Source organism: Crocuta crocuta, unplaced genomic scaffold (genome assembly GCF_008692635.1).
Source record: "Crocuta crocuta isolate KB4526 unplaced genomic scaffold, BGI_CrCroc_1.0 scaffold662, whole genome shotgun sequence".
Classification (NCBI taxonomy): domain Eukaryota; kingdom Metazoa; phylum Chordata; class Mammalia; order Carnivora; family Hyaenidae; genus Crocuta; species Crocuta crocuta.
The window spans coordinates 273,262-285,838 of record NW_027533282.1 but is presented as its reverse complement, the minus strand read 5'-3'; the positions used below and the strand labels follow the sequence as shown (position 1 = coordinate 285,838).

General features: G+C 36.3%; 1 protein-coding gene across 1 annotated transcript; it reads right to left on the bottom strand.

Moving 5' to 3' along the window:
* Positions 1-6,511: 6,511 nt before the first annotated feature.
* Positions 6,512-7,444, bottom strand: LOC144218249 (olfactory receptor 52E2-like). The gene has a single exon (XM_077748105.1). The coding sequence runs from the start codon at positions 7,442-7,444 to the stop codon at positions 6,512-6,514; it is 933 nt and encodes a 310-aa protein (XP_077604231.1).
* Between the last annotated feature and the right edge of the window lie 5,133 nt (positions 7,445-12,577).

Below are 12,577 nucleotides of genomic sequence, written 5' to 3'. Positions count from 1 at the left end.
TGGGCTCCAGATGAGCATATTTCAAAATTATTATTATTATTATTATTATAGAAGACCATGCCCTAATATACAGTTATCACTGAGAATTAAGGTCATTTATACCACAACTATAAGTTCCCCCTGTAGATGGTTATTTTAAAAATCTAAGTTGTCTTGGGGCACCTGGGTGGCTCAGTCAAGCATCCAACTTTGACTCAGGTCATGATCTCATGGTTTGTGAATTCAAGCTCCATGTCAGGCGTTGTGCTGACAGCTCAGGGCTTGGAGCCTGCTTTGGATTCTGTGTCTCCCTCTCTCTCTGCCCCTCCCCTGCTCATGCTCTCTCTCTCCTTCTGTCTAAAAAATAAATAAAACATTAAAAATTTTAAGAAAAAATGTAAGTTGTTTTAGCATAATCCAGTAAAGACCTCTTTCAGTCAGGAAATCTTTCTATGGTAGTGAGAATATAGTAGCTTAATAAATTCAGCTGTAACCTGTTCCTTAATTGTTAGACAATAATCTCTCAGCACTATTCATCTCCATCACACATTTAGTTGGAAACTCACCTGCAGCAGGACTAGGGCTAGAGAGCTCTTGTATATCTACTAATGGGAATAAGGTTTTATACTACCCAAATTTAGGGTCCTTGGGGGCCTGTATGAAAACAAACCCAACTCAAATTCCCTGCACGAACCATAGCTAACACCATAGAGTATCCTGAGAAAGATTCCATTATCTGCACTTAGGATAAAGGGACTGATGGAGAGATAAACCTCTCCCCCACACCCCCTACTTGTCTCATCAATAAGAAGTCAGAGATGTGCAAAACTAATGCTCCCAAATGTGTTCATATGAAATATGAAGTGAACAGAATCTCTTATTGGGTAAATTTTGCATCTTGATTTTTTTAGGTATCATAGCAATGTTCATTTAGAACATAATTTACCACTACATCTATTTCCCCTTCCCATATCCATGTCTTAGTGCTCATCAGTAATTTATTAATATTGATATTAATTTATTAATGATATCTGTTTATTAATACTGATAGCTCATAGCTATCAAATGAGACAAAATTTATTTCTTTTCTCTGTAGTGCTAGTCTTACTGGCTTTATTTATTTTTTAAAGATCATTTTGATTTTCTTTTTTAAATTTTTATTTATTTAAGAGAGAGAGAAAAGGAGAAAAAGCATAAGTAGGGGAGGGGCAGAGAGAGGGAGACACAGAATCCGAAGCAGCCTCCAGGCTCTAAGACATCAGGCTCGAACTCACCAATCAGGAGACCATGACTTGAGCCGAAGTTGGTGCTCAGCTGACAGACCCACCCAGGTGCCCGAAATAGAAGCTAATAAAAAATAATTTAACATAAAAAATGAAAGAACATGAAGTGTATTTATTTATTTTAAATGCTTACTTATTTATTTTGAGAGAGAGAGCAGGAACACATGAATGGGGGAGGAGCAGAAAGGGAGAGAGAGAGAGAGAGAGAGAGAGAATCCCAAGGAGTTCCTGCACTGCCAACATAAGGCCTGACATGGGCTCGATCTCACAGTGAGATCATGACCTGAGCCAAAACCAAAAGTAGGACACTTAACCCACTGAGCCACCCAGACACCTCACATGAAATGTAATACATGGAACCCAAAGAAAAATATACATTACCCTAATATTACAAAATAAGTCAAAATGTATTTTTCAATGTAATGAAAAAAATAAAAGTGAAATTACATTACTTAATCACAGAAAAATATAAGGGGCACCTGGGTGGCTCAATCAGTTAAGCATCAACTCTTGATTTTTGGTTCAGGTCATGATCTCGGCATTTCTGAGTTCAAACTCCATGTGGGGCTCTGTGCTCACAACATGGAGCCTGCTGAGGATTCTTCTCTCTCTCCCTCTGCCCCTCCCTCACCATGCATACACATGCTGTCTCAAAAAGAAAATAAACTGAAGTAAGAGAAAAATATAAGAACACCAATTACCAAAGTTACTATTAGGATGGTGACACAGTAGGACAATCACTGACTGGGAGGTGATATTCCCCCATTATATATATCGGCTAAAGCACTTATATTAGTAGCACATTAAAATAATGAATTGAAATTATTATAAATCTGTAAAGAAATGACAAATCGATGTAAAATATAAGAGAAAATAACTTATTCTGGAACTTTAAAGGAAAAGAATATCCAATGAGTATAAGAAAAATTTTTCATCACTGTTAATCATCAGGAAAATGCAAATTCAAAGTGCCATGCGACACCTCCAACCTTTCAAGTATGGCTGAAATTAAGACTGCTAATTCCAAGTACTCATAAAGATAGGAGCATTCGCTGACCACTTTGGAAACTGGAGCATCTGTTAATTCTAAATATTCCCAGCAATTACTACTAAGTAAATGTCCACAGGAAATGAGTGATTATGTTCACCAAAATACATACACAAAAATGTTCATAAGGACTTATTTAGAATAGTGAAAAAAACAATTCAAATTATTCAACAACAGTAGAATATATAAATTATTTGGGTTTATTCATTAAAGAAAATACTATCTATCTATGAAACAACACAATAAAACAAAAAGAAGCAAACAAAAAAAAGCAAACACAAATGAATTACTGTTACATGCAAAATGCATTAATCTAACAGAAATCTTGTAAAGCAAAAAATAGACACGTCAAATTGTGTCAAGATTTTGACACATGATTGTTTTTATGTGGAACCTTGGGGGCAAGAAAAAAGACCAAAAAGTCCCTACTATACTATTGTTGCATGAAGTAGAAGATGAAAAATAAGAAGAGAGGAAGTGAGTGTTAAGACAAGGAATGACTAAAAATTGGAAATATGGAGATAATCATAATGACTTAAGAGGTAACAGGACTATCTGGTCACCTGAGTGGCTCAGTTCGTTGAGCGTCCGACTTTGGCTCAGGTCATAATCTTACGGTTCTGGGTTCAAGCCCTGCATAGGGCTTTGTACTGACAGCCCAGAGCCTGGAGCCTGCTTCAAATTCTGTGTCTCTCTCTTTCTCTGCCCCTCCCCTGTTCATGCTCTTTTTCTGTCTCATAAACATTAAAAATTTTTTTACAAAAAGAGGTAACAGGATTATCAAGAAAAAATTACTGCTGCACACCTGCCAGACTATGGTGAGTCATTAGGATGCACATGGTAAATACATTGAAATAAGCAAAATCAAAAATACAATGCTTGTAATGTTTGCTCTTTATTTTCCTAGAATGTACCAATTATTCTATGCCCAGAGAAATCAACTTACCCTTCCATACAGCTTGACCGTGCCCTATTTCCTGACTGATCATCACCCCCCTTATCTCTCTCCTTGCCTCCTTTTCATTATGTATGTACAGCACTCAGTGTTTTCATTTGGAACATCATATAATGTGTGCTGATATGCCTCATCTACTGGGGAGCAACATCTTGAAATTATCATGTACATCCCTCTGCATACCCCAGCAGCTCGCACAATATACTGAGTAATGTTTCTCATTAAATTTTGTTGAAAGAATGACTAAGTTATTGACCTGGATGACATAAGTCATTTCAAATTTTAAAAAATGTAGTATTAGGGAAGATAAAGACTAATTACATGAGATTATGGTATTTCATTTCAATTTTATATTCCTCAGTGAGGAAACATTTTTATATGATCAACATTTAGGCATATTGGTCAAATGGGTATGGCCCTAGTTGTGCAAGAGAAAACAAAAGTCTGTCATCAGTGTTTCTACTGGAGGAAAGTACAGAGACATCTGGCTGTTAACTCGGCAAGTAAAAATAGTGAAATACTGTGCTAAGGCCACATTAGAAAGGCTTTCAAGATGAAAGAATTTTAAATTAAATTTTGAAATCACTGGTAATGTGAAAATGACTGTAAGGAGAATTTGCATAACAGAATATTTTCCATTTTGTAAATTCTCCCAACATTGTATGTGTGTATGTGTGTGTAAATGTATCTTTATGTGTACATATACATATATACATGTGTGTGCAAGCACATGCTTAGGGATATGGTGTGTGTGTGTGTTTAATAAAGAATGGCACAAAGAAGTAAAAATACATATATTCAGTTTTGCATTAATAAATCAGTTGAGTTGGAAAGATGTGCTGTGCTCACTCACTATTTTTAGAATTATATCATTTACTCACTTCTTTCTGATGTTGTATAATATCCTGTTATCAGTCTGTTTCTGTATATTTTTAAAATATTGGCAATGGTAGCATACACCACTGCACACACTTATTGTCAACTTCTTGTATTATACTATGATTAATAGTAAGCACATGGGTTCTTTTATTCTTTCTTAGATTGATTCACTCAGCATACGTTTATTGAGTAGCTGTGTGAGTCACACTATAAATAACTAAGTGGATAAATAAAGTAATATCAAATTCCTTATTGCCCAGGAGGAGAGAGGATGAAATGTGCACATTGCAAGTTATGATAATATTAAGTTGTAAGAGAATGGAGCATAACTGCACAGTAGACAAAGAAAAGTGAGTATTGCTCTATCTTCAATGGTGTGAGGGACATTACCCTAAAATGTGCAGACATGTAGAAATTCACTCCCATGTGAACCAATGTTTTTCTTTTTCTGAAATAAGATTTTATTTGAACAGTAGACTTTGAAAATTAAAATGCAAATACCAGAAATTTGGTGTGCCATTAGTATTTAGCGAATGAGGGAGAGAAAGGCAATAGGTCCTAGAAAGTAGGTATATTTGGACTGTAGAAGGGTTTTTGAAGGAATTGGCATATCTCTATAAAGCAAAAACCAAGAATGTTAATTATAATAGGAAACCAGAAGTTAGGAGGAGGTTTGGCATGGGCAATGTAGCAAAGATTCTAACATCCCATGCTGGTCACTAGGAATACTACATAAGATGGTACCATTGGAGACAGAAAACAAAATACCTGAGAGATATTTATGAAATAAAATCAGCTAGTCTGGAAGACTAGAAGTGGCTGATAATAGAGGTACTTCAAAGATACAGTGACCACATAGTAGTTACAAGAGATCAGGCTACAGAAAGTTAGAAAAAGGAACATATGAGTGAGATGAAGAGAATATGAGCTAAAATCACAAAAGATTGTGGAGATAATGGGGATAACTTGCCTCATGTGACACAATGAGGGAGAGAAGGATAAATGATGCAAATAATTACTTGCAAATTAAAACTTCCTGTTTTAAAGACTAAGAGGTAATGCTAAATATATATATGAAAAATACAAATGTCATTTGTGATGGACTTAAGGAAAATGAGCATTTTTAAAATTTCCCTTAAGTAAGAACTTTAAGACAATCAAATTTTTTAAAAACATCAGCAAATTAGTTGTGCATTAGTATCTAGTGTGTATATATATAATATATATATGTCATGTATATTTTATATTTGATACTTATTGTCCTTTGTGCCACTTCAGCTTCAGGTTGTTTTATGTGAGGGTGGTATTAAAATAAAAGCCACAAACACCTCTAATAGAAACATTGTTGTCAAGGGTGAGAATAATATACAAAACATAGTAATACAAATAATGATGATAACACTATCGGCTAACAATTATTTTGTATTTACTGTAAACAACACTATGCTCATGACGTTAGAAGCATTATATAATTAAGCCTCCATGTTTCACCTCTGAAATAAAACTATGACTATATATGGAAAGTAAAGAAATTGAGGATCATTGAAACTTACACATCAAAGATAGAACTAGGAGTGGAATCCAGTTCTGTTTAACTGTTGAAATCATACATGCAAAGACAGGACAAAGGAAACAACTACAAAATGAGTCTCAAAGTAAGTACGAAAACCAATTGAACTGAGGTGACAGTAAGCAGCCTCTCCGGGCTGTGGGCAGTTTCTTCCTTTAAGTTTACATCAGAGTTTGATCTATGAAAACCTAAATATTATTTGTGACAAACCCCACACAAAAATTTAGGAGAAAGTTTTGGTAGCTCCATGTATTTCCTCTCTTCTTTTCCATGTACAAAATCAGGACTTAATCTATGATATGATCTTGGATCTTTACAGTATTTTTGATGAAATCACAGGATATGACAATATAGTTTCTGTAATGGAATTAAAATGACTAATTTCTGAAGAGAGAAAAAAGAAAAAGAAGGACAGATAAGAGGAGGATGCAAAATAAAGAGAGAAACAGATACAGAGATACCTGGAGGTTAAAAGGAATATGGATCATCAAAAAAAAGAGCCATATGAATGACATAGGGTAACTAGTACATGTCCAAAAAAAACCACAGCACACCCTGTAAATTCTACTTTATATCGACTGACACCAGCTATTAAATATCACGTACAAAGACTCTGCTATGCCATCACTTACCATATAAATTGGACAGCAAAGCTTAAGCCTTCAGAACGGAACCTCACCCCCTCCCCAAATAAAAGAAAACACTGTCAAGCACATTTAAATTTACTAAATTTAATATAACAAGGTGTTTCTATGCTCAGTAGTTCCATCTTGTATACACATTCTTGTTTTAATTCTTTATTTTTGCAATATTTTTTTCACACGGTTATAAATCTGCTTGGTTCTGACGCCATATATGACAGGGTTGAGCATTGGTGGCACTACAACATAAAGATTGGCCAGGAGTATGTGGATATAGCGGGGGACATTATGGCCAAAGCGATGTGTCATAAAGGAAAAGAGGGCCGGTGTATAGAAGGCAAGAATTACACACACATGAGAACCACATGTGCTGAGGGACTTGAGTCGGGCTTCACGGGAAGGAAGACGGAAAACGGCACGGAGTATCTGAACATAAGAAAGGGCAATGGCTATGATGTCAAATACTAGATTACAAATTGCACATAAGCCATAAATAATATTGATCTTGATGCTGGCACAAGACAGACGAGCCAGACCCATGTGTTCACAGTAGGTATGGGGAATGACATGATTCCCACAGAAGGGCAGTCGCAAAATAAGAAACACAAATGGAATCACAGAAACAAACGATCTCACCAACACACCAACGCCAATCACAGAAACAACCTTGTTGGTGAGGATGGTGCTAAATCGAAGTGGGTCGCAGATGGCCACATAGCGGTCGTAAGCCATTGCCAACAGGACTGCTGACTCCATTCCAGTGAAGTTGTGGATAAAAAACATCTGAGTGAGACAAGCATTGAAAATTATCTCCCTGAGACTAAACCAGAAGATCCCGAGCATCTTGGGAATAGTAGCTGTGGACAGACCCAAATCAATGGTAGCCAACATGGCCAGGAAGTAGAACATAGGCTGGTGGAGGCTGCTCTCAACCTGGGTCACAAACAGAATAGTGAGGTTTCCTATGAGTGCAATCATGTACACAGCACAAAAGAGAAAGCCAATCCACATGTGGATTGCTTCCAGTCCTGGGATCCCCAGCAGCAAGAAGGAGGGGGGATGAAACTGGGTGTCATTGGGAAGGGACATCTTGATAGGTAATGCATAAGTTCATGTTCTTACACATATATGTTCATTAATCCGCAGGACACAAGGGGAAAACTTTGCAATGTTTTAAACCTAAAGAAAAATAAGAAGACCATATAATTGTGCACATTCTCTTCTTCAGTTAATTCACACAATTAAAAATGTGCAATTAGAAATCCATCTCGAGCAATGTGAAGAAGTGAATTCTCAGTGAAAACTTTCGAAAGCAGTTATGCAGTAGATTGTAATAAAACATTTTATATAATACATTCATCTTCGTTAGCAACTTTTTTCTTTAATTTGCAATGGTCTCACCACTGGTGTTATGCTAAGATTTTGCCTTACTACCTACTTCATTAATTATCTGCTGTCATCACCAACATAATTTACTTTCAATTTTAGCATAGATAGAGCTGTGCTAGCCTCTGTAAATACTTATTTCTGTTCGTTCCATTTGGCTAGGTGGTAACACATAGGTGTTGACACACAAGATGGGTAACAAGTGTTAATGAGCACATATTCACTAAAATGTAGTCTAAACTATTAAAAATAAGTCTTTAGGATTAAAATCTATCCATTTGTTAATATTTATTCATTATTATTACAAAATAAGAAGTCAATGTCAAAAGGGAAGTAAATACCATCTATGAAAGTACTGCTTATTACTTTCCATGTTGTCAGCAGCTGTGCAAGTATCAGCTCTAACCTTTGTAAACACATACAGGAAAACATAATCAACCATATTTTTACATATGGATCTGAACCTAAAATAGTTTAAAACACTTGTCAAATGCTTGAAGTGCTTTTAGTTACAGAGCTGCAGAAAAAAAGGTAGAGAGGAAATAATTACATTGAAATGGAGAGAGGAGAAATAAGGAAAAGCTGACTCATGCCTCAGTCATGTCAGAGACACACAGCTTCCCTTTGTCCACACACATTCACACAAACACATGACCTTGTTTAAACTCACATCCCTCTGAATAAGAGACAGCAGAGTCTTCATTATAAATCTGAGGCAGTCATAATTTTAAGAGTTCAGAAACATGGCAAATATGTTGAAGAAAAGACCAGGTGGCATATCCTGAACAAGCTGAATCTATCATTTCCAAAGCTACCCAAGCAGTTCTATATTTTCCTGTACCTTATGGCATTTGTTAGAGTATTTTCGAAGCACTTGATCATTCATTACATGTAATTGTTTTGTAGTAAAAAGTGTTTTTGCATGAGTTTGTATCATTGGAGGATTCCAGGGTAGCAGTGCTAATTATGATCACAGTTTCAATAAGACAATCAGCGTATTAGGCAGACATTATTGTATGAGAAGTAGATGCAAGAAGAGTGTAATGTCCGTGATAAACAAGTTATAGAAGGAATAGTACCATATGGGTGAAGAAAGCTGGAACTCCTAGGAAGAAATGGTAGACATTTGGGAAGAAAGGAAGCTAAAAACAATAGATATTATTTGGATTTTTTAAAGTTTATTTATTTTGAGACAGAGAAAGCATGTAAGAGAGAGCATGAGCAGGGGAGGATCAGAGAGAGGGAGAAAGAGAATCCCAAGTAGATTCCACGCTATCAGCACAGAGCCTGAAGAAGGGCTAGATCTAATGAATTGTGAGACCATGACCTGAGTCAAAAACAAGACTCAGAAGCTTAGCCGACTGAGCCACCCAGGGGTCCCTAGATGTTATTTGCAGGGAACACTCTATGAAATGACTATAAAAACAAGTCTTTCTTCTCTAATCCTCTGGCTTTGGAATGGAATGGTGAATAAAAAGGCGTGATGTGAACCACACAAGGATAGAAAGTAGGATTCCATTAGGGGGGCTAAATTTTCTGTGATTTATCAATGTAAATAAAGTGCCAATGGCAGATTCTTTTAGTAAATAATTTTTTTATATATTCTTCAATAACATCTCAGAGATCAAGAATGTAGGCACTAGTCTCAGAAAGCTACAAAAACAATTCTATCATACCCATACACCATAGACTCTCAGTAACTAAAAACATTACATTAGCTAAAAGGGCCAGAGTTCATCACCGCAGGAGAAAAACAAGCTACAGTTTTGTTGTTGTTGTTGTTTATAGGGATAGATGGCAGTATGGTCTTTGTTTAAAAATAAAATAGTGAGGAAAAATAGTGTGTGTCTCAACTGAGATATTTATATTCTACTTTGGGGCCTCACTACCTGGTTAAGTAGCAAGCCAGTGATATGAATAGCCAAGTAGATATCGTTGGAAGACATATAGAGAACAATGAAATTTTGCAGTTTGTCTGCCTTACGTCATTCCCATTCAGTGAGCTGGCTAAATCAAAAATCTGATGAACTTTTGAGTGTGTTGGCTATTAACTAGACTTACTGTGATTAGTTAGCAATTATACATCATGTTGTACACTTGAAACTAATGTAATGCTATATTTCAATTATATCTAAAATAAAAATACATTTTTTTAAAAAAAGAAAAGGGACGCCTGAGTGTCTCAGTTGGTTAAGCATTCAGCTCTTGGTTTTGGCTCAGTCATGATCTCATGGGTTCATGTGTTCTAGTCCCACGTCCGGCTCCACTCTGACCATGTGAAACCTGCCTAGGATTCTCTCTCTCTCCCTCTCTCTTTCTCTCTTTGCCCCTTTCCTGTTCTCTCTCTCTCTCTCGCTCTCTCTATTTCTCTCTCTCTCAAAATAAATAAGTAAGCTTAAAAAATTTTAAAAAAGAAGAAAAATGAAAGCATCCTCTTCCACTTTCTCACCTTAAAAAACAACAAAACAAAACGAAACAGAACAAAAACCTGATGCTACATTTCCAGTGTCTTTAAAATCAGTACACCTATCTCCATCTTAATGGGATCATTTTGGGGGTTTATTACAACATAGTACTTTTCAGTGCTTAAAAGCACGAGCTCTATAGTCTGACCAATTGTGTTGAAACCCAGCTTCCTGATTTAGTCACTCTGTAATCAAAGGAAAACAAATAACAAGCACTTTTCATCTATAAAGTAGAGATAATAAAGATAAAAACCCATTGTTAGTTTTAAACATAATTTTTCAAAACACTTTGAACAACATTCCAAAGATATTAGTTGTCTGTCATTCCTTAGATATCAGGTGGATTAATTTTTCTAAAATGCCCATTGAATGGATTCAGACTGAAACCCAAATGCTTTTACTAGGATTATATGGTTTTTCCTAACATAATCCTACTCATTCTCTAAACTCCAGTCCTAGTCTTTTATCCCCTACACTTATCCCATGGCTCTTCTCTTCCTCTCCCACCCCTCTTCTTTCCCTTCAGCCGTCTCTGAAAGATGATCTGTGAGCAGGGAGACGGGAAAGACTCACCAGGTTGGAATCCTGTCTCTGTTTTATCTCAACCTGCTCAGTCTTTGTGAGGGTGCTGCTCTTTGCCTATGAGGAGCTTTCAAGAGGAAATTCCCTAGAGCCAGTTTTGTAAGAAACCACAAAGTCTCTGAGGAATCTAATTTCTAATTTTGACTCACAATTAGAGAACTATTAGGGAGCCTTGGCTTCTGAGAAAATGAAGGCAGAAGAGTGAGGTTTAAGTCAGCAAGATGGCAGAGTAAGAGGACCCAGGACTCTTCCCAATATGAAAACACAGATTTAACAAGCCTGAATGGATGAAAAGACCTTTATGAGAGTTCCAGAATTCAGATGAGAGATTACAGGACCCTGGTGGGTCTGTAGAACACATAAGAATAGACAAATGGAAAAGGATGAGAAGAAGAGTTTCACTTGACCCACATCCTCTCTCCCCCAACCTGACACTATTCTGCATGCAGAGAGATTCCCTCAGCCCATGAGTTCTCCCATGGTGGAAAGAGTGAACAAGTGTATCCCCGCACACCTATACATGTATTCATTCTCATTTTTCTCAGTAGCTGTGTTCTATAAAGTCACCTTGAACACTGAATTAGAAAATTTGGAACCATTGCTCTTAGGGGAAATGCAGAGTAACTTTCCTACAAGCCTCTTGTCACAATATTTTTGTCAATCAGTCAGTACATAACCTTTTTTTAAATGTGTGTTTCTGTGGAAAGACACCTTTTTGAATACACAGTTCTTACAAGTGACTAATTGTGCAGTCTTTAAATGACTGAAAACCAGGAGCTTTGGAGGTCGCTTATGTTGGTTCGTTCAGCAACATCTTTATACCACGGCAAGTTGGTATCATCGGTATTGAAATTTATTTTCCACCTAATCTTCTCCTTGTACACTTAATAAGCATTTGAAAAAACACTTCTGCAGCCTCCTGATTAGCAGAACCTGCCTAAGCTCTAAGTTTAACATTATATATTCTTTGTTGCCTTTTGACATGTTTGCTAGCCAGCCTGTGCTAGCTAGCCTAGAAGAGTGATTTTTTTTCTGACCTGGAATGATGTAACTGTGAACACCTTTGATCTCACACCAGCGTTGTACCACTAGGCTTTTTTTAAAATTAGGTGTCATCTCTTGAATCCGCAAATTAACCTCTTTTTCATCTTTTCCATATTTTTATCTCACACTACTGATTTAACTTTAGTACTTTCCAGAGTGACTTCATACACAGACAAGTTTCCTCTTCCTTTGTTTGGGTATATATTATATTTTTGATTCACTAACTTTGAACTCACAACCAACAATGCTATAACTCACGGTTATAGCACACTTGGATGAAGTTTATCTAAGACGGTTATTTTCTCCGTAAGGGACATTACAATCTTCTTGCACTTAGAAACACTAGAAAAGTATTATTTTGTAACAGTACACTCCACACATAACAAGATATTTACTTATTCTAGTGCATGTCAGCACTATGCATGGGGGCTGTTTTAAACAGCAGAATCAACAAAAAGCCCAAAAATATGAAAAACATGGCAATAGATTGCAAAGTTCTTGCTTATAGCTGAAATGAGAAGTCAGAATATCACTTTATTCAGCCTCTGGGAATGTGACTGTCAGGCAAGGCAAATATTTCCCAGCTCTTTGCATGCTGCTAATAACCGTTAAAATGCCATGAGAATTTATTTGGCAATAATTTAAATTACAATTTAAATTGTATGGAGTGGGAAAATTTGCAAGTATGTAATTCCCATATAATGGAGTCCCACTGTGTATTTGTAATTTATATGACTCATACCTA

Coding starts and splice junctions, on each gene's coding strand:
- LOC144218249 (XM_077748105.1), bottom strand. CDS start 7,444: ATGTCCCTTCCCAATGACACCCAGTTTCATCCCCCCTCCTTCTTGCTG.